Source organism: Myxine glutinosa, chromosome 1 (assembly GCF_964187855.1).
Source record: "Myxine glutinosa chromosome 1, kmMyxGlut1.1, whole genome shotgun sequence".
NCBI classification, from domain to species: domain Eukaryota; kingdom Metazoa; phylum Chordata; class Myxini; order Myxiniformes; family Myxinidae; genus Myxine; species Myxine glutinosa.
In genome coordinates, this window is record NC_136261.1 from 95,322,481 (window position 1) to 95,343,395 (window position 20,915).

General features: G+C 43.3%; 1 protein-coding gene across 1 annotated transcript in view; it reads left to right on the plus strand.

Annotated features, from left to right (window-relative positions):
* Positions 1-20,915, plus strand: part of LOC144891394 (sister chromatid cohesion protein PDS5 homolog A-like) — a 189,640-nt gene that overhangs the window by 128,563 nt on the left and 40,162 nt on the right. Inside the window, exons 3-5 of the mRNA XM_078774905.1 lie at positions 3,627-3,695; positions 11,646-11,779; positions 13,463-13,586. Coding sequence (XP_078631031.1) covers positions 13,482-13,586 — 105 coding nt within the window. The 5' untranslated portion in view covers positions 3,627-3,695; positions 11,646-11,779; positions 13,463-13,481. The remainder of the gene's footprint in view (positions 1-3,626; positions 3,696-11,645; positions 11,780-13,462; positions 13,587-20,915) is intronic.

Here is a 20,915-nt window from a genome sequence, read left to right on the forward strand (position 1 = left end):
CACTGTGCCTGACACTGGTGGATGATGTGGTGCCACGTGTTTGCTTGTGTTTGATGCTGTTGAACTTCAGTATCTGAGCTGTGGCAATTGCTGCAGGGTTAGTGTCTGCCATCTGTTCCTTGATGCTGGTTCCCTCTAGGATCATACTGACTAGGGCAAGCAGCAACGGTGGCACAGATTCTTCTTGACATACTTCAGGGAATCCTGTGAAGGGCTTGGCTTCTCCAAACATGTGACGGCGAACAATCTGTGCAGCATGGGCAAGATGGACTGCATCACTATCACTGTCCAGCTCGCAGGCTTTGGCAAGAGCAGCACCGACATCTTCTTCAAATGCCATCAGGATGTCTCTCCCCTTGGTGTGTGCCCGCATGTCAGGAAACTGAGCCAACAGTCTCTGTTTCAGTCGTGTGGAGTGGACTCTCGTGTCGAGCTGGACTCCTAGCTGTTCCATTCTGGACTGATAGAGCTGGACAAGGTCAGCCAATCTGAATACTGGTGCCGTCTCCTCATCTTGTCTGGTTTCTTCAATGTAGAGGACGAGTTCAGCGAAGACAACTGCCGACATTGCTCGCTCTTGTTTTGTGTCCTGTGATCCTGTTGACTGGGCCTTTCTTGTGCGATTGTAAAGTCCTATCAAGCACCGTGGGTGATACTGGGCGTCCAACGCTATCATGTCCCCACCACTGAGACGGCCCAGCAGTTCTGTATCACCAAGAAGGGTTGCACAGGCACGCACCCGTTTGTCCATTTGGAATGTTGCAGCTTTCCGAAGACTGTCAGCCCCAGCAGGTTGTTCACAGAAGAAACAATTTTCTGGGACCTTCTTCTCTGTACTCGATGAGCGTGAATGTAACCTGGTGCGTTTGCATGCAGCTTGTTCCTCATCGCTCTCACATTCTTTCTTGAGTGCTCTCTTTTGTGCTCTCTGCAGTTTGGTGTTGTTGTACTGGAGCCTGCATGTCTGATGATATTTTGCACCGTGTGCAACCATCGCAGCTTCAATGCCATGACCATCATCGAGTCTTTCCAGGTGAAATGATCCTGGAAGCTCTCCAAGTTCACTGAATTTGACCAAGTTCTCTGCGAGTGAACTGTACCCACTCCCAATGTCTTTTCTCTTTGATTGGTCAGGTTTGGTCAGTGTCTCCGTCTTGTCCTCTTGACATATAAGGCATAACTTCCAGTCAGTTGTGGTGAGGTGCTGTGATGTTGATGGTGAAGTTCGCTCAACATCAGCTAGTCTGAAGCTCTTGGACATGGTGGAACTGTCTTCTGAATCTGCAACGATACAATGATATAATGTTAACATTTTGTTATATATACTGCATGTAGTGGAGTCATGTTTGTAAACATTGTTAAAGACATGCTACAGTGCATTGTTAAGGAAACAAGACAGATGGAAGCCTATACAAGAAATTTCTGTACTCTAGAAACACAAAAGATGGCTTAAAGGGTCTAGGAAAAGGGGATTATGCATGTTTGGTATTTATTGACAATATGAATGTAATGTTACATAAAATATGCATATGAAAAACACAAATGAATGGGTCACTTTGTTTCCTAATGGGATATGAATTTATATTTTAGACTGCCAGTATATATGAGCTTGTCTGAGTTGTTACTAGTGATTTAGTATAGTTTATTTATTTATTTATATTTACAGAACTAAGACATTCTTTTCAAAGTATTGTGTTGAATCCAATATTTGCCTAGATAATTTCCAAATAAAATTATATAACAGACTGTGATAGATAATATTAAGTTGAAATTGGTACCATTGGATTCCTTGCCCCCAAAAACATACATTTAGATACCAGAATCAAGTCAATAGCTGCATTACGTCCAGAGATAATAGCAAATGTAGATTTCAAGTGGCGGCCATTTTGAAATCCAATATGGCGGACATAAAGAGAGAATTTCAAGTGGCCCAATATCTGAAAATGTTCGCAACATATTAATGTACATTTGTGCCAAATTTGGTGCTTGTATCACAAAATGCGCAATTCTTTTGAATATTTGGGCTAAGCCGCCCCACTAAGAGTGGTATATGTGTTGGAACCCATCTGTGGATCGGTCCCATCGGCCGATGGGTCTGACCCATCTGTGGATGCACGAGAAATGACAATGCAGACCCATCGGCCGATGGGTCTGCGCCATCTGCGGATGTGTTGTTCACCTTGAAGGTGAACCCATCTGTGTTTCCTATGCATCAATGGTGGATGAGTATATTTATTTGAACCTAAAAATAAGCAATTGATGTCATAAATGTTTATAAAGCAGTCCGTGACATGTAGTTTAATCTGTTAAACATTTAAAAATCATCTCTGTTAAATTCCTACCACATGTAATTCCAATGACTGTGTACCTGATTGAAGAGCACCATTCTGTCAACACATTCCTTCAAGGTGAACAACACATCCGCAGATGGCGCAGACCCATCGGCCGATGGGTCTGCATTGTCATTTCTCGTGCATCCACAGATGGGTCAGACCCATCGGCCGATGGGACCGATCCACAGATGGGTTCCAACATATGTATGGGAATCTCTAGCTCGGATACAGAGATTGTACCCATTCACAGATTGTCTTTTCCTTGATCAATGGTTGGAGGGATCAATGGTTGGAGGGATCAATGGTTGGAGGGATGAATGGTTGGAGGGATGAATGGATGAAGGGATGGATGGATGAGTGGAAGGAGGGATGGATAATCTCAATGGACGGATGGATGGAATCTATTTGTTGGCTGCTGAATCTAATGCAAGATGACCTCGATCAACCTACGATGAGGAGCGATGCGTTGAATCCCCTCCAACAATTGTACAATAATACAATCGACCTATACAATAATAATACAATGTGGTCGAATAATTATCTAGCCCTTTGAGTCTATGCAAGTGCATCATTTAAAATTGGATGTTGGAGATATGGGTGGTGTTTCACAGGCTAATCGGCTGTTTAGCTCCCATTCGTAAATTACTGTTTAAACGTGTGTTTTGCTGTGCGTGTACAATGATGTTTTTGTCAGCGTTTAAGGGTTAGGCATGGGTTAGCAAGATGCTCGCTAAAGTCTGAAGCCTTTCGTAAATTCGACGGATAGAATTTTGATGAACAAGCAATACATATTATAGACCTTTAAGAAATCTTTATGCACTTATTTCCTACAAAAGATTTATACTTTAAGTGTATAAAGAGTTAATAGTTTTTTTTTTCATTGTTGTGTAAAAATTTATTACAAAATTTGTTTCAATTGTTTATTTAAAATAATTGTATTAGCCTTTTAGAGGTTGTTATGGATTTTTGGGGGGGTTTCCTATGATCTCCATCAATAACATTTTCATTAAGATTTGCAAATGTCTGCCATTACAATAGTGGGCCTAACTTTTCACTTGTCCGTTCTCTCAATAAAACATTAAACCAGTTTTAAATGTGGTGATTGCCAAAGCATTCCTCATGTCGAAGAGTATAAAGAGTCGATAACTAACTCCAGTTCTAACCTTAACATTCAAACCCAAACTCTTCATCCTACAGGTAATGTACAGCACTGCAATAATAACCAAACTAACTTTGTCAACACTTCCTGCTCTTTAATAATATTAGAATTGTGATCTCAATTTTTTTTCTTAGTTCCCAGAAAAGGAAAGTGATGAGCATTGGACAGACAAAGAAAATTTGAGCAATGGAACACAAGCAAGGGTAAGAATGTAAAGTTGTTTCATGTTAACCATCATAAAAATTTGTCTGGATTTGGTCTTCCCAAATTCCCACATCTGAGCACATACTTTACGATATTGTGATTTGAGGTCAAAATCCCATATACTGTGTTGATTTGTCCATTGTCTATTAATGTCATTGTACATTGTAATTATTGTAAAAACAAAATTATAGTAATGTCTTTTAATGTCTAACATTTACTGATAAATTATCTGTCTGAATAATCAGGGTCCCCACACTACTGGAAGAGGGGAAGAGGTTCAGGTGCCGAATGCCTCAACTCTGTGTTTGCCTCAAAATCTTTAGTCCCAAACCCATCTCTCTCTGTTCCCACCTTTCCCAGTCGAACCCAACTGCTCCTGGACTCTGTGTCCTTCTCTCCTGACAAGGTGGAGGAGTTTTTGTCTAACCTCGACTCTGATTCTGCAACTGGACCAGACGGCATCAGCCCACGGGTCCTAAAATCCTGCTCTGCCGCTCTATCTCACCCTCTCTCTGTTCTTTTCACCCTATCTTTTGCTCAAGGTCATCTGCCAGCATCCTGGAAATCAGCAAACATTACCGCTTTACACAAAAAGGTGCAAAAACAGATCCTTGCAACTACAGACCAATCAGCCTGCTCCCAATTATCAGCCAAGTCATGGAATCCATCATTGCTTCGGATATGAAATCTTTCCTCTTCTCCAATGGCTTGATCTCTGATCATCAATTTGGTTTCAGACCTGGTCACTCTACTCTGGACATGCTGCTTCTGCTGTCTCAACAATCGATGGAGGTCCTCAATGCCAAACAGGGAATCAGAGCTGTCTCCCTTGACATATCACATGCCTTCGATACGGTCTGGCACCCAGCTCTGCTCACCAAACTCTCCTCCTATGGTATCCATGGAAATCTCCATGCATGGCTTGCGGACTTCCTCTCTGGTCGTAGTCAACGTGTGGCCCTGAATGGATTTCTCTCATCTCCCCTTCCTGTTCAGGCTGGAGTTCCCCAAGGCAGTGTGCTGGGCCCTGTGCTTTTTCTGGTCTTTATCAATGATCTCTCCGACTCTCTGGAAAATACTCTCTATCTCTTTGCTGATGACTCCACTCTCTGCTGATCCATACCTCTTCCCTCAGATCGGCAGTCTGCAGCCTCCTCACTCTCTGAAGACCTGGACAAAATCACAGACTGGTCAAACAATTGGAACATGTCTTTCAATCCTGACAAATCTCACACTCTTACTATGTCTCTCCGAAAAGATTGACTGGACAACCCTCCCATCTACTTTCTCAACAATCCTCTCCAAGAAGTTCTGTCGCTCAAGCTTTTGGGTCTCACTATCTGCCATGATCTTTCTTGGGAAAACCACATTTCCAAGCTGGCCTCCAAAGCCAGTCGCCGAATGGGCATCCTCCGTCGTGCGAAGTCCTTCCTAGGCACACCTGAGCTCCTCACCACATACAAGGCTTTCATCCGCAGCTCAATGGAATTCTGTTCTCCCCTATGGGCCGGTGCTCCTGCCTCACACCTAGCTCGGCTTCACGCTGTTGAAACCAAAGCTTTCAGAATCATTGGAATCTCCCGCGAAGAAGCTATCTCTGAGGGCCTTTCACTCACTCACCGCAGGCAGGTAGGTGGTCTTTCTGTCTTCTACCGACTCCTCTCCGGCCTTGCTCCCCCAGCTCTCTCTGTGCTCTGTCCCCCAAATATTCCTACAGGTCGCACAAGATCTGCCAGCAACCCTCTGATGGTTAAACTGCCGAAATCTCGGCTCTCTGCTCACCTTCACTCTTTCATTCCTGTTTTCTCCCGCCTCTGGAACAAACTCCCACACTCCCTTCAATCCCACTCCTCCCTCCAGATCTTTAAAACAGCTGTTCACCACCATCTCTTATCTTCCCCCATCCAAAACCTTGATCTTTTCTACCCCCACTAATTCACCCCAGATCCACCTTGTTTGAAATTCCAACTTCTTTCCTGGAAGTCCTGGCAGTGTCCATATGTTTTATACCTCTCCCACACCCCCATTCCCATGCCTCCCCCCCCCCAAAGCCCTCTCCCTCCCACAGATCTCTCGATGTCTCCATGTCTCTCGGTCCCTGCTCTCAAATGTTGTGTTTCTGTCCTTCCCCCTCTCTCCCCATCTTGTCTACCGCTCCCGATGTTATTTGTTTTATGTGTCGGTTTGTCTTTCTGTGTGATTAATGTTCGCTCTTTCACGAGCCTCGATCTTGTATACAAAAAAAAAAAAAAAAGTGCTGAGGAGAAAGAGAAAACAGCTGGAGAGTGATGTAGCCATACTGATGAAGGATGCTGATTCATCATCTGAAAAGGCAGAGCAGCTACATAGTTTTATCCAATTGCTTAAGGCCAACACTCTAAGACGAGCATCTAAAGACAAATATGAATTGCTGGGAGAAAAGGTTCAAGAGTTTGAAGGAAAAATCCAACTCTTAGCCAACATTTGAAGTTGTGGAGCTGAAAAACTGTATGTATTGTAAATGGACTATGAAGTGTAAAGACTACATTAAAAGCATGTTTTGTATCGGACACAGCCACACTGACTCGACTAGAACTACGATATGACTATTAAATTTGAAGCAGTTGTGGAATTCACTACAGCCACGCAACTTTGTCTTTGGGGTGTAATATTAAATTACATAATGAAATGGGTATTTTGTAATTTTTATCTTTTATGATTATATGGTCAGAACAATAGACTTACCATCATTATAACGTAACGGCTTGGAAAACTGACGGTAATAACTTATTGACTGCATTTGCTGTAGAAAAATGTAAGCTTGAAAATTTCCTTTTTCCCCTTAAAAAACAAAACCTGACCTGGCAGTTACCAACACTTTCTTCACACTTCACCAAAACGCGCTGCACACCTGAACATCCATGCTAAAGGTGCTGGCATCCATGATTGTGCGGAGGCATGACCTTGCAGATGTCTGTATAACTGAGTCATGAAAGGCACAGAGTGCTCTACAGGTCATCTTTTACTCTGTGCTAGCCTGAAGTTTCAGATAAAACTTCCTAAGAGGAAAGAACGCTCATAAAATCAGAAAGAAATTTGATGTGGAGAAACTGAATGAGCCCCTAGTAAGTCAAGCTTTGCAAACTAGTCTAGCAGATGCTTTCAGTCCAACCCCTATCAGCATTGATGATGATGTGAACGACGTTCAATGGAACCACCTGAGGGAAACAGTCTACAGCATCTCTGACAGGACCTTAGGCTTCCACATCCACGCTCCACTGATTGTTTTGATGAAAACAATTTGCAGATGTAGGTGCTCCTGGAACAAAAATGCAAAGCTACGGAGCGATGCTGCCAACTCCAGCCACCAGGGCAACAACACAACGCATCAAGTCGGCAAAAGCAAAACTTCAGGAGCAACTTTACCTGATGAAAAATCACTGGTGAAGTAAAAAGACTGAAGAGATACAAGCTCTAGCAGACAGGAATCACTGTCATCACAGACATTATGGCAGACAGGATTAACTCTCAATTGCACAGAGAAGTTTGTCACCAGAGTCTGTCAGTTTCACCAAGACATGAAAGGGCAAGTCTTGATTGGAAGTCTGTCTTCATTTCCATTTCCAGTCAGCCATGTAGTCAAACAGGGATGCGTACTTGCACCTACTTTGTTCACAATATTTCTTGCTGCTGTGCTTAAGGACACCTCCAAAGACCTTGAAGACGGTGTATGTATTCAATCCAGATCTGATGAGACTGAGACTTGCTGGACTGAAAGCCAAAGTAAGATCCGAGAAATCTTTGTACATAACTTCCTATATGCAGATGACTTGGTGCTAGTAGGGCATTCCCTTGATGAGATCCAGGAAATCACTGACCATTTTCTACTGCTGACACAAGCTCTCGTCTTACCATCAACATATGAAAGACAGAGGTTTTTTTTCCAACCAAGGCCAAATGACCAGTACTATGAACCTACAGTATACATAGCTCGATGGCATCCCCAAGGTGGTAGAGAAGTTCACCTATCTTTGCAGTATTGTATATATTGACAACAGCTTCAATGCAGAAATGTCCCGATGTATTCAGGGTGCCACTTCTGTTTTTAAATCCTCCGTTAAAGAATCTGGTCAGAGCATGGCAATTGCACTGCTACAAAGTGTGAAGTCTATCAGGCCATTGTCCTCAGTATAATCTTGTACTCAGCAAAGACATTCACACTGTATAGATGCCACATGTACAGCAACACCATCTCCGATACCTTGAAATCTCATGGTAAGATAAAATCACAAACGGAGAAGTGCTCAGGCATGTAAACATGCCCAGTGTGGAGACCATCCTACTCAAAAAACAACTTCCCTGGGTATTCATGGAAGATTCAAGGCTAACTAAATTTGTTCTATTTTATCAGGTTGGTGCAGAGAGTAGGACACAGGGTGGACCTTCACTACAAAGACGTCATCAAACACAACCTTAAGGCTTAGGAAATCCCACTGGAAAATTGGGAGACCATTGCCCAGGACAGACATTCATGGCACAATGCAATCCGTAAGGGGAGCGATGCTGCTGACAGGTCAAGAATAACACATGAACGGCTATGAAAACAGAGACGGCATGATGTCACTTAACATGGGACACCAATCTCAGCCTACTGTGACCAAAGAGGGACAGGCTTCTCACGCAGTAGCGGACTGGGTCTTAAAACCGGCCCGGGCATCCTTCACCTCGGTCGGCCCATTATTCATTTATATGTTGCTTATCTGAGAAAATAGACGAAATGCTTGAAAAAAAAAAAAACTAAATAAAATCCACTAAAAATTAAATTTATTTTCAGTAACACAAGCACATGTCATGTCTAAGAGAGTAGGTGCCTGCGCAGTTCGCTGCTTCTGGCAGGCACACCATCAATGATATCCTTAGTTTCAAGTTTGGCCAGGATCCATTTTTCCACAGACATCAACATGAACGCCTCAAGATGTTCTTGTGTCATTGTACTTCGCAGACGGCTTTTGATTCTCTTCAAAGCAGAGAAAGGCCGTTCACATGCCACTTGTGACACAGGCAGCATAAGCAGCAGCTTGTAGGCAAGCCCAATGCTCTTGTCGGCATCAGTGAAGAGGTTCAACTTGAGGAGCACCTTGTAGCAGCAGAGAGGACAGGCTTTACATGACTTACATGTACTTGGCAGAGTCTTCCTGTCCTGTTCAGACTCACTGTCCTCCTGCACTGTATAAGCATCTGCTTCTGATTGTTTCAGTGTTGACCATTGTTCTACAAGGCTTCGCAGTTCTTTTCGTCGTTGTTCCGCAGTGACACCATCATCAAATCTCAGCAAATGTTTATGCAGCTCTTCCATAGCTCCCGATGGCACTTGATCAAAGTTCCTTGGGTGAAGAAGTGAGAGATCAGCATACAATGTTGATGTTGCTGATCTGTCAAACCGCTGCTCAATGCTGCTCACAATAGTGTCCCCTATTCGGTTGTACACTTCAATGCGATACTTCTTTAATGGGTCAGAAGCTGATGTAGCCTCATCTATGGACAGTTCGCCATCAATACGTTTGTGCTGTCTTTGCCGTTTTATAGGAAGGGACTCTTCCATAACAAGATTTACATCCATTTCATCCAGCTGGTCATTAGCCCATTGAACAAACTTTGCAGCTGCATCATGACAAGCTTGGAAGTCATCCCGTAACATCTGCATATTCTCTAGCAATTCATCCACCAACCGGTGCACAGTCAGCAGATCCAATTGCACAGTTTGTAGATACTTGGAGAGCGCTGTAGTGTGGGAGAATACTTGCAGATATACTTGTGCAGTCAGAATTGTTTCAAACTGCAGGAGACTGGCAATGTATCCCTTCACCTTGGCCTTAACAGCTGCTTGGATCTGGTCAGCAACTAGTATGGCATTAAGAGTGGTGATAACTTCCATGAAAAGCGCTCCAATTGGGTTGTTGAATGAACCAAAAACCTTCTTCAAGGCGGCATCCTTTGACCACCATCTAGTTTCTCCGATAGTTCCCATTCGTTTCACAGTAGTAGAGTGTCGACTCCAGATGTTCATTCGCTGATAAGATTCCCGAAAGAATACTGCAATGTCATTCAGTAGTGAGAACAGTGATGCGCTAGTCACCACAACACTTGTAGCTTCGGTCACAACGAGATTTAACACATGTGCGTGGCACCAAACATGGATCTGCATTGGAGCTTCCTTTGATAGCAGAGTACTGAAACCTTTGTAGCACCCCTGCATGTTTGCTGCACCATCATCTGCACTCACTCCACCATGACCCATTCTTCTCTTCTGGTTTGCTTTATCTATTGTTGGTTACAGATGCAGATGCTGAAATTTTATTTTTTTTGCATCGTAAGTCAGTTCGCGACATTGTTATCAATACTAGATCAGTAGGGAGTAGACCTATCTAAACTTACTTGGCCTATCGGCTCAAAATCCTTTTAACTGTTGATTTGGTAGTTTTTACAATGAAGGAAACACGTATCGGGAGTACATACGACATAGCGATTGTGAATGAAACAGCTCTGAGGCGTCTTTCGCTTCGCATCGCAGTGACAGTGAGCACCAACATGGCGGCTGTAAGACTAAAATCTGGCTTAAAACCCCCTCACCTCACAGCGCCACAGCCTTCAACCAGACATATTAACACACTCCTCCCCCTTCATTCCCGTTCTTCAAAGCAAAGCGGTAAAAATTGTTGTGTCGCCATTATATATGACGAGCAACGGTACCCGCCCTAAGGGCGGGGCTTCAATTAGGAGGCGCGATTTATTTTAAATATCACACGCAAATCATCAAAATCTAAACAGTATTTTTAGAATTTCAATTTTTAAAAAACCACATCACTGTTCATATCAGTAAATATTATTGCATCGAGGTTTCAATTCGTGATATCAACTGTACACTTTTTTTTAGAAAAAAAAATTGAATGATTTTGTACGGTTCCTCTTCTTCAGCTTCGAACTTCAGGATACACGACATTGCTGATAAAAGTTCCTTTTCTCTCTTTGAAGTTATTGGCAAACATTTTTATATTGTCACTGCTGCCAACGCGATGCCATGGCATTATTCATAAGTCATAACATTCATTCATTCATCTAATGATCATTAAACATTATTCTTACGTTCATTAAACGATTACGAAAATAAAAACGAAAAACATTACGAAATTACGTTCACACCGTCACATCAAACACTACCGTGAACACAAAAGTCACAAACATCGTCACAAACGTTACATTACGTAATTCAAACCGTGAACACATCGAATATTGGAGATTGCGCAAACGATTTGTTTTCTCTGGTACGTGTTACTGGGCGGGTACCGTTGCTAGTAATTATAATGAGGCGTCAGGGGCGACCTTTTGAACTTTTGATATTTAGCGGGGAATCCCCGGGGATGGAGACAGAAGTTTTCCGTGACAAATTTTTTTTCAGCAGTTTTTTTATCCAGCCCAGCGGCCCATTTTTTACCCAGCGGTCCCAGCCCACCGGGCATTGCCCAAATGCCCTATGGCCAGTCCGCCCATGCTTCTCAGTGGCTATCGGCCTCGTCTCCCACTCTTGTACCCATCACAAATATGACTTCATCACCAGTCATGATTGAATTGATGAACACTCAGAGAGGATTAACATAAGGTTAACTTCGCATTAAAATATTTTTGTGAATAGAACTTCCAACCCACTTTAGTCATACTCTGCTGTGACAATGCAAGCAAATACAGTACTTTGCATTTCCTGTTTGTTCAAACCTTTATCAATATGTTATTTGTACCAGAAGGAGGAAAGTGAGGGAGGAGGGAGGACAAGGGGATTTGATGTGTGTGTGCATGATGCACACAGTCTAAGAAGGTGTTAAAATATCCACCACATTTGTTTACAGAATAAATAAATAGTGCTTGATGTTAACTAATTTCGATCTGACTTTCACTTCTCTTGCATTCATTTACAGCTGCAAGGATTGAAATGCCTTACATTATGGCTGCTCAGTCAGCATGTCACAGACAACAAAGCAAAACTGATTCTCAATTTATTTTGTTGGGTGATTCGTACTGAAGGCGTCGTGGAAAACTGGGGATATCTCAGGTGAGAACGATATTTATTTAGCAAATTGCTGTTTGGCAGAGTATTGAAGTTTTCGGAATCAAATCCGAGAACCGTGTCACCATTGTTTCCCTACAACTCTCTTATGAATGTATCGTACTTGATTGATCTTAACTGCTGTACATCAATCAGTAGAACAATTGTATTGTTTTTGCTAATCAATTGTAGTCAAAAATAATGTTAATTTGATCAGGATAGTAACCAAATTGTACTTAACAAAACACAAAATATTATTTTCATGACTTTGCCAGCAAATGCCTCTATCAACTCTTTATAAACCAACAATGCAAATTATATTGACCAGTACAGGATTTCATTCAACTTTGACCCATTGAAATGTCGGAAACAACATTGGCCCATTGAAATTAATGTAAATAACATTTATTGTGTCCTAAGTCAAAAAAAATTTTGCACTAAAAACACCACTAATGAGTCCCAAAAAAAACTTCTTTTTTTGTACAAAATTCAATTCAATGACATCCTAATTATAAAATAATATACAGTCCCTAACAAACAAAAAAAGTAAATAAAATCATATTAATAAAAACGTAACATGTCAAGTACTTGGTCAAGTACTGTACTTACCGTCAATGGTCGTGGATGGAGCTTGTGGAGGTGGAGTGCGAGTTAAAATGGTGGAGGAGTGGGCTATTGCGAAGATTGTATGATTGAACAGAATCCACCTCCCCCAATGCCTCTATGTTGTGATGTTTCGTGGAAATTCAGTTCACAATAAAAGTGCGTAGGTTCACCGGGTGGATTCTGAACAAAGACAAACGTTTAGTGGAAGTTTACTTGGATCCGTGTGCTGGCCGACAAGGCGACCGTGCACTCCCCTCCCCCACCCACCCCCAATTCTCCACTTGGTTGGTGTCTTTTTGTTCCTTGGGATGTCTTGGGTGAGAAAAAAGGATGTTAACATGCAATATCTTGGGATGAAATTTTACTTTAGACACCTTATTGGTATGTACCTATAATCACATGAAGCGATTTCCATGCATTCAACAAATTGTATATACAGAAATGAGACAGGAGCCTGGTAAGGAACCATACCCACAACATTCCAGAGTACAAAAATAGGCCAAGAATGCTCATTGGAATGGCTAAGAGGAGGGCAGCTCAACTGGGATGGAGAACAAATCATTCTAAATACCCTGCAAGATCAAGGACACTAAACCAATGGCTTTAAGAAAATGGCAAGACTGAGCAATCAGACAAGTGGAGATTCTGCGAGGTAGAAACAGAAAGCATGAGCCACCTCCTGTCGGATGTAAAAAAAAAAAAAAAACTCATGTCAGAACAGCTGTACACACAAAGGCACAGCAAAGTATGTAAAGTAATCTCCTGGCACATATGCAAAAAATTCTGCAAAACTTTGAGAAATTTTAAATTCTGCATTTCAGTAACGTTTCATTATGCCATAATTCATTTTTTCATCCGGCCATAAAACATTGCTTCAAAAAGGGACCACGGTGCCCGAAAAAGGCCAACCCCTGCTCTGCGGGGAAAAATGGCCTCTAAAGGTGGTTCTTAGTAACGTTTCATTATGGTACCTTTTTGTGTGTGTAGCTTTGCTTCATTGTCATAGTTTGTTGTACTGACTAATATTCCAGATGATTACAAAATACTAAGAGGACTAAAATATACTCTTTTCCCTTTTGTTAGTTTGGCGAGTCGAGCACATATGCGGCTTGGAGCTGCCGTGGCCCTTCTTCAGGTTTCTCAAGAACCTTGCTATTATCGCATGCTTTCTCAAAAAGATATACAGCATCTTGCTTTAATGATCAATGTGAGTGGGAATATTTGTTATAAGTAATGTTTGCTGTTTGTTTTTGTTTTTTTGTTTTTTTAAGTTAACCTAATGGAATTGGAATGATGTTGTTGGTATAATTATCAACAGTTCGACAGTAGTTTTTTTCGATGCGTGATTGAGGCTTGTGGAAGAGCTATAGCAGAATGGAAGGGAACAAAATGGGAAGGGGGAAACACCAATCAGCAGTGTAGAAGTGAGAGTGAGATCAAGGGGGTGGGGGTGGGGGGGGGGCGGTGAGGGGAAAGGACAAATTGGGGTGATAAAGCTACATGCAAGCTGAACAAAACACAACCAGAAGAGGAAGAGGAAAGCTGGGAAGAAACATAAAACGAACAAACCAACCAACTAACAAACAAAAAGAGATGATGGAGAGGGGGATGACCTGAGGTAGTGGAGAACAGCTGTCTTGATGTTCTGGAGGGAATAATGGGACTGAACAGAATGAGGAAGTTGGTTCTACAGGCGAGAGAAAAGAGGAACAAATGAGTGAAAGTGAGCACTGAGCCTGGATTTTGGGAGTTTAACAAGAATAAGGTTACCGGCAGACTATGTACGCCTTGCAGAAACCTAGGAGGGGCAGAGCCAAGAGAAGGGAGAGGCTACCAACCTGTCTGCAATGTGAAAGTAACTTTCCTAGACAATCAGCTTCATTGTGGGAGATCCCAATGATTTTGAGGGCCTTGCTTTCCACAGCACCAAGAATAGCAAGATGTGAGATGTGGGGGTACCAGACCAAAGGGGGTGCAGTACTCCATAAATTTGCTTAGGTTGTCAAAATTGTGGATTGGCCAAGGAAAGATCTTGCATGAGGAAGGATGCCCAGTCTATAGCTGGCTTTGGAGTCAATCTTGGAAATACGGTCTGCCCAAGAAAGATCATGGTTGATGGTGAGGCCGAAAGGGTTGAGTGACTTAACCTATTCAAGTGGTTTGTTTGGGAAGTAGATCAGAGGGTTTGCCACATTGTCCTTTCGGAGAGACAGAGTGAGAGTGTGGGAATTGTCGGGGTTAAAAGACATATTCCAAGTGTTGGATCAGTTCCTGATTCCATTAAGGTCTGGTCTATAGAGAAGGAAGAGGCTGCTGCCTGCCTGTCCAAAGGATGAGCGATGATATGGCAGAGGGTGGAATTATCAGCAAAGCGATGAGCAGGATTTTCCAGGTAATCAATAATAGCTCATTAATGAGGAAGAGCAACAAGAATGGGCCCAAGACTGCCTTGGGGCACTCCAGCCTTGACAAGGAGAAGAGATGAGAGGATACTATTAAGAGCTAAACACTGACTGTGGGAGTGGAGGAAGTCAGTGATCCATGAGAGGAGTTGGCCTTGGATGCCATAAACAGAGGGTTTGGAGATCATGGTGTGGTGCCAGACTATCACATGCAACTTTGTTGCACATCTTGGTGTTTCGTCCTCCATCTACCTTCATATTGCCTTATGTACTGGCCTGTCTCGTGGATCCTGAACTGACAATCTCTTTGATTTTAATTCATACTTATCACTATTCACTTCAGACTTTTTCCCCTTTTGTTAAACTCGGAGAGTTTGTGGAACATTTAGTGTATCCGACCTAAATGCTCACATCTGATATTTTTAATTGTTTGCAACCCCTCTATTCTCTTCTCCCACCTTGGTGCTTTTAAAAATTGCCAAAGAGTAATTTGGATTGTCATGCAGGCCAAAAACAATAGCATCTATCCTGTCAGTTTTTGCTAAAGACTTGTTAAGAATGAATCATCTAGGGTGGTCCAAAAATGAAATTCTGAATTTTAATCTTGGATATAGTCACCCCTGTTAGGTGTTGCTTAAAAAGTATTTGTGCCAAAGTTTACCTTATTTCAGTAACATTTCGAGGTTTTGCCATAAGTTGACTTTTTAATGAACTGAACCATCGGTTTAAAAATGTTGGCTTGTGCAACAGCCACGCTTCATGTACATTTTAGCTTTGTCTGAAGCAAATTGGCCGATAACTTTTGACAGAAGGCTAAAACACTAACCACAATCCTGTGAACAATACTTGTGATCCAAACTTGAAGAAAAATATTTCAAATTTGAAGAAATTGGATGAAAAAACGATAATCTGGCACAACCTCTAAATTACCTCTGATCTCGTTGCCTTTTGGGTTGTAGAGTCATCTGATATAGAGGAGCAAGGTGCCTACAGCCAACAGAAATTATTATATATATATTTTTGCCATATGAATCTGGACCACCTTAACTCACACTCGTCAAAAATGCCTGCCGAGTTGAAATGTGATTTTCAGTAATTAGAAAAATAATGCAATATTTTGAAAAATGTCCAAGTATGTCCAGTTTTGAAAAATTCACAAATATATTAAATATATATATATTTTTTGCCATATGAATCTGGACCACCTCAACTCACACTCGTCAAAAATGCCCGCCAAGTTGAAATGTGAATTTCAGTAATTAGAAAAATAATGCAATATTTTGAAAAATGGCCAAGTATGAGAACCTGAAAAACGAAGTGAAAAGAAATTGGAAGCTGAAGAGTGCCAATATTCTGCTGGTGATACTTGGAGCAGCTGGTGTGATGAAGCAGAACCTCACTGAGATTTTGAAAGTGATAACACGAATTATTACAACAAATGTGTTAAAAATGAAGGCTGACCAGGGTTTCGTGGCAATCCTTCAATGAGTGGCCCTTGGAACAAATATGTGAGAATATAATATTCTATGGTGCCTGTTGACACCTCTTAAAGGAGATTACTACCAACCGGCGAACACTCATGACTATAGGAAAACAACAACATGCAGTAACTTCCCTGCAAATGTCATCTCCCCTTCCTGTTCAGGCTGGAGTTCCCCAAGGCAGTGTGCTGGGCCCTGTGCTTTTTCTGGTCTTTATCAATGATCTCTCCGACTCTCTGGAAAATCCTCTCTATCTCTTTGCTGATGACTCCACTCTCTGCCGCTCCATTCCTCTTCCCTCAGATCGGCAGTCTGCAGCCTCCTCACTCTCTGAAGACCTGGACAAAATCACAGACTGGTCAAACAAGTGGAACATGTCTTTCAATCCTGACAAATCTCACACTCTTACTATGTCTCTCCGAAAAGATCGACTGGACAACCCTCCCATCTACTTTCTCAACAATCCTCTCCAAGAAGTTCTGTCGCTGAAGCTTTTGGGTCTCACTATCTGCCATGATCTTTCTTGGGAAAACCACATTTCCAAGCTGGCCTGCAAAGCCAGTCGCCGACTGGGCATCCTCCGTCGTGCGAAGTCCTTCCTTGGCACACCTGAGCTCCTCACCACGTACAAGGCTTTCATCCGCAGCTCAATGGAATACTGCTCTCCCCTCTGGGCTGGTGCTCCTGCCTCACACCTAGCTCGTCTTCACGCTGTTGAAAGCAAAGCATTCAGAATCATTGGAATCTCCCGTGATGAAGCTAACTCCAAGGGCCTCTCACTCACTCACCGCAGGCAGGTTGGTGGTCTTTCCGTCTTCTACCGACTCCTCTCCGGCCTTGCTCCCCCAGCTCTCTTTGTGCTCTGTCCCCCAAATATTCCTACAGGTCGCACAAGATCTGCCAGCAAGCCTCTGATGGTTAAACTGCCGAAATCTCGGCTCTCTGCTCACCTTCACTCCTTCATTCCTCTTTTCTCCCGCCTCTGGAACAAACTCCCACACTCCCTTCAATCCCACTCCTCCCTCCAGGTCTTTAAAACAGCTGTTCACCACCATCTCTTATCTTCCCCCATCCAAAACCTTGATCTTTTCTACCCCCACTAATTCACCCCAGATCCACCTTGTTTGTAATTCCAACTTCTTTCCTGGTAGTCCTGGCAGTGTCCATATGTTTTATGCCTTTCCCACCCCCTTTCCCATGCCTCCCCCCCAAAGCCCTCTCCCTCCCACAGATCTCTCGATGTCTCCATGTCTCTCGGTTCCTGCTCTAAAATGTTGTGTTTGTGTCCTTCCCCCTCTCTCTCCATCTTGTCTACCGCTCCCGATGTTATTTGTTCTATGTGTCGGTTATGTGTCGGTTTGTCGGTTTGTCTTTCTGTGTGATAAATGTTCGCTCTTTCACGAGCCTCGATCTTGTATACAAAAAAATAAAAAAAATAAAAAAATGTCTGCTGCTCTTCTTCTGCTCCAATCGGTTCTTCTGATCATGTGCTTGTTAAAGTGGACATCTCACTGGCCATTCTCAGAGAGCCTCCTCAGCGCCGACGAGTCTGGCATTTCACTCAGGCCGACTGGCACGGTCTGCAAGCAGCCATCAATCAACTGGACTGGTCTCCCATCTCTAATGCCTCTGACATCAATTCTTCCTGGGAATTCTTCCAAAGCAAACTGCTCTCTCTCATGCACAGATTTATCCCATCTCGTCTTCAGTTGTCTTACCCTTCCTCCCGTCCATGGTACACTGAATCTTGTGGTGAGGCAGTTGCCCTGAAACAACTTGCCTTTGCGTCTTGGAAGGCAAATCCAACTGAAGGCAATCTCAGTTCCTTCCACCAAGCTCGAAACAAGTGTGTTTCTACCCTCAGGAGTGCCAGGAAGCACTATCTCTCCACACTCAAGATTGAACTCTCAAACCTGTCTCCTTCCTCCAAATCCTGGTGGCGTCTGGTCAAATCCGTTTCTGGGGTTTGTTCCCCCTCCATCCCCTCCCTTACCTCAAATGGCTACACAGTTGACACTGCACGTGACAAAGCCGAATGCCTCAACTCTGTGTTTGCCTCAAAATCTTGTGTCCCAAACCCATCTCTCTCTGTTCCCACCTTTCCCAGTCGAACCCAACTGCTCCTGGACTCTGTGTCCTTCTCTCCTGACAAGGTGGAGAAGTTTTTATCAAACCTCGACTCTGATTCTGCAACTGGACCAGATGGCATCAGCCCTCGGGTCCTAAAATCCTGCTCTGCCGCTCTATCTCACCCTCTCTCTGTTCTTTTCACCCTCTCTTTTGCTCAAGGTCATCTGCCAGCATCTTCGAAATCAGCAAACATTACCGCTTTACACAAAAAAGGTGCAAAAACAGATCCTTGCAACTACAGACCAATCAGCCTGCTCCCAATTATCAGCAAAGTCATGGAATCCATCATTGCTTCAGATATCAAATCCTTCCTCTTCTCCAATGGCTTGATCTCTGATCATCAATTTGGATTCAGACCAGGTCATTCTACTCTGGACATGTTGCTTCTGCTGTCTCAACAATGGATGGAGGTCGTCAATGCCAAACAGGAAATCAGAGCTGTCTCACTTGACATATCACGTGCCTTCGATACGGTCTGGCACCCAGCTCTGCTCACCAAACTCACCTCCTATGGTATTCAGGGAAATCTCCACTCATGGCTTGCGGATTTCCTCTCTGGTCATAGGCAACGTGTGGCCCTGAATGGATTTCTCTCATCTTCCCTGCCTGTTCTGGCTGGAGTTCCCCAAGGTAGTGTTCTGGGCCCTGTGCTATTTCTGGTCTTCATCAATGACCTCTCCGACTCTCTGGAAAATCCTCTCTATCTCTTTGCTGATGACTCCACTATCTGCCGCTCCATTCCTGATCCCTCAGATCGGCAGTCTGCAGCCTCCTCACTCTCTGCAGACCTGGACAAAATCACAGACTTGTCAAACAAGTGGAACATGTCTTTCAATCCTGACAAATCTCACACTCTTACAATGTCTCTCCGAAAGGACCGACTGGACAACCCTCCCATCTACTTTCTCAACAATCCTCTCCAAGAAGTTCTGTCACTCAAGCTTTTCGGTCTCACTATCTGCCATGATCTTTCTTGGGAAAACCACATTTCCAAGCTGGCCTCCAAAGCCAGTCGCCGACTGGGCATCCTCCGTTGTGCGAAGTCCTTCCTTGGCACACCTGAGCTCCTCACCACATACAAGGCTTTCATCCGCAGCTCAATGGAATACTGTTCCCCCCTCTGGGCTGGTGCTCCTGCCTCACACCTTGCTCGGCTTCACGCTGTTGAGGCCAAAGCTTTCAGAATCATTGGAATCTCCTGCGATGTAGTCAACTCCGAGGGTCTTTCACTCACTCACCGCAGGCAGGTTGGTGGTCTTTCTGTCTTCTACCGACTCCTCTCTGGCCTTGCTCCCCCAGCTCTCTCTGTGTGCTGTCCCCCCAATATTCCTTCAGGTCGCACAAGATCTGCCTACAACCTTCTTATGGTTAAACTGGCAAAGTCTAGGCTCTCTGCTCACCTTCACTCTTTCATTCCCCTTTTCTCCCGCCTCTGGAACAAACTCCTCCACTCCCTTCAATCCCACTCCTCCCTCCAGGTCTTTAAAACAGCTGTTCACCACCATCTCTTATCTTCCCCCATCGAAAACCTTGATCTTTTCTACCCCCGGTAATTCACCCCAGAGTCCTTGCAGTGTTCATATGTTTTATTCCTCTCCCACCTCCCCCCAAATCCTCCCGATGTCCCTGCTCTCAAATGTTGTGTTTGTGTCCTTCCCCCTCTCTCCCCATCTTGTCTGCCGCCCCCCTTGTTTTTTGTGTTTTGTGTGTCGGTTTGTCTTTTTGTGTGATTAATGGATTTCATATACAAAGGATTTCATAGGATTTCATAGGACACGAGGATCTCATATACGAAAAAAAAAAGAAAGTGTTATCCAATGTTCAACGATCATTGGTCATATTGCTGTTTGCATTGCAGCAGTGGCATATTGCAACATATTTGAGCTATTAAACACAGAAAAGGCACTATCCATCATTACAAACTTCATCATCTCATCCCCAGAAAGGTTATGGATAAACCTCAGGCAGTTATTAAAAACGAAGACATTATGCTTGCATATGGCCTGACCATCTCATTGCTCCAGTATCTCTTTAATTTGCGTTTCATGCAAAAGGAAAAATATTCGGTCTTGTATTCACAAGTTAACAGTTTCAATGAAAATAGTGTTTTATGTGTGCAATTCACTCATGGTATCAAACTCTGTTATTATAGCACATTTCCTTCACCAGCAGATTTGTTGCTCCTGCATCACAGACAGGTCAGTGGCCTCTCTAGATTTGACTGCCTCCTTTTTGGTCTTTCACTCTCTGCCTCTCTTGGCTCTGTCCCTCCCAGGTGTCTGCAGGGTGCACAAATCTGCCAGTAACCCTCCTTGTTAAACTCCCAAAATCCAGGATCAATGCTCACCTCCACTCTTTCATTCCATTTTTTCCTGCCTCTGGAACCAACTTCCACATTCTCTGCAATCTCGTTCTTCCCTTCTGATATTCAATACAGCTGTACACCACCATCTAATATCATCTCCTTGCCCCCTCCCCATCCAAAACCATGATCTCGTCTACCGTGGTTAACCCAATTTCCCC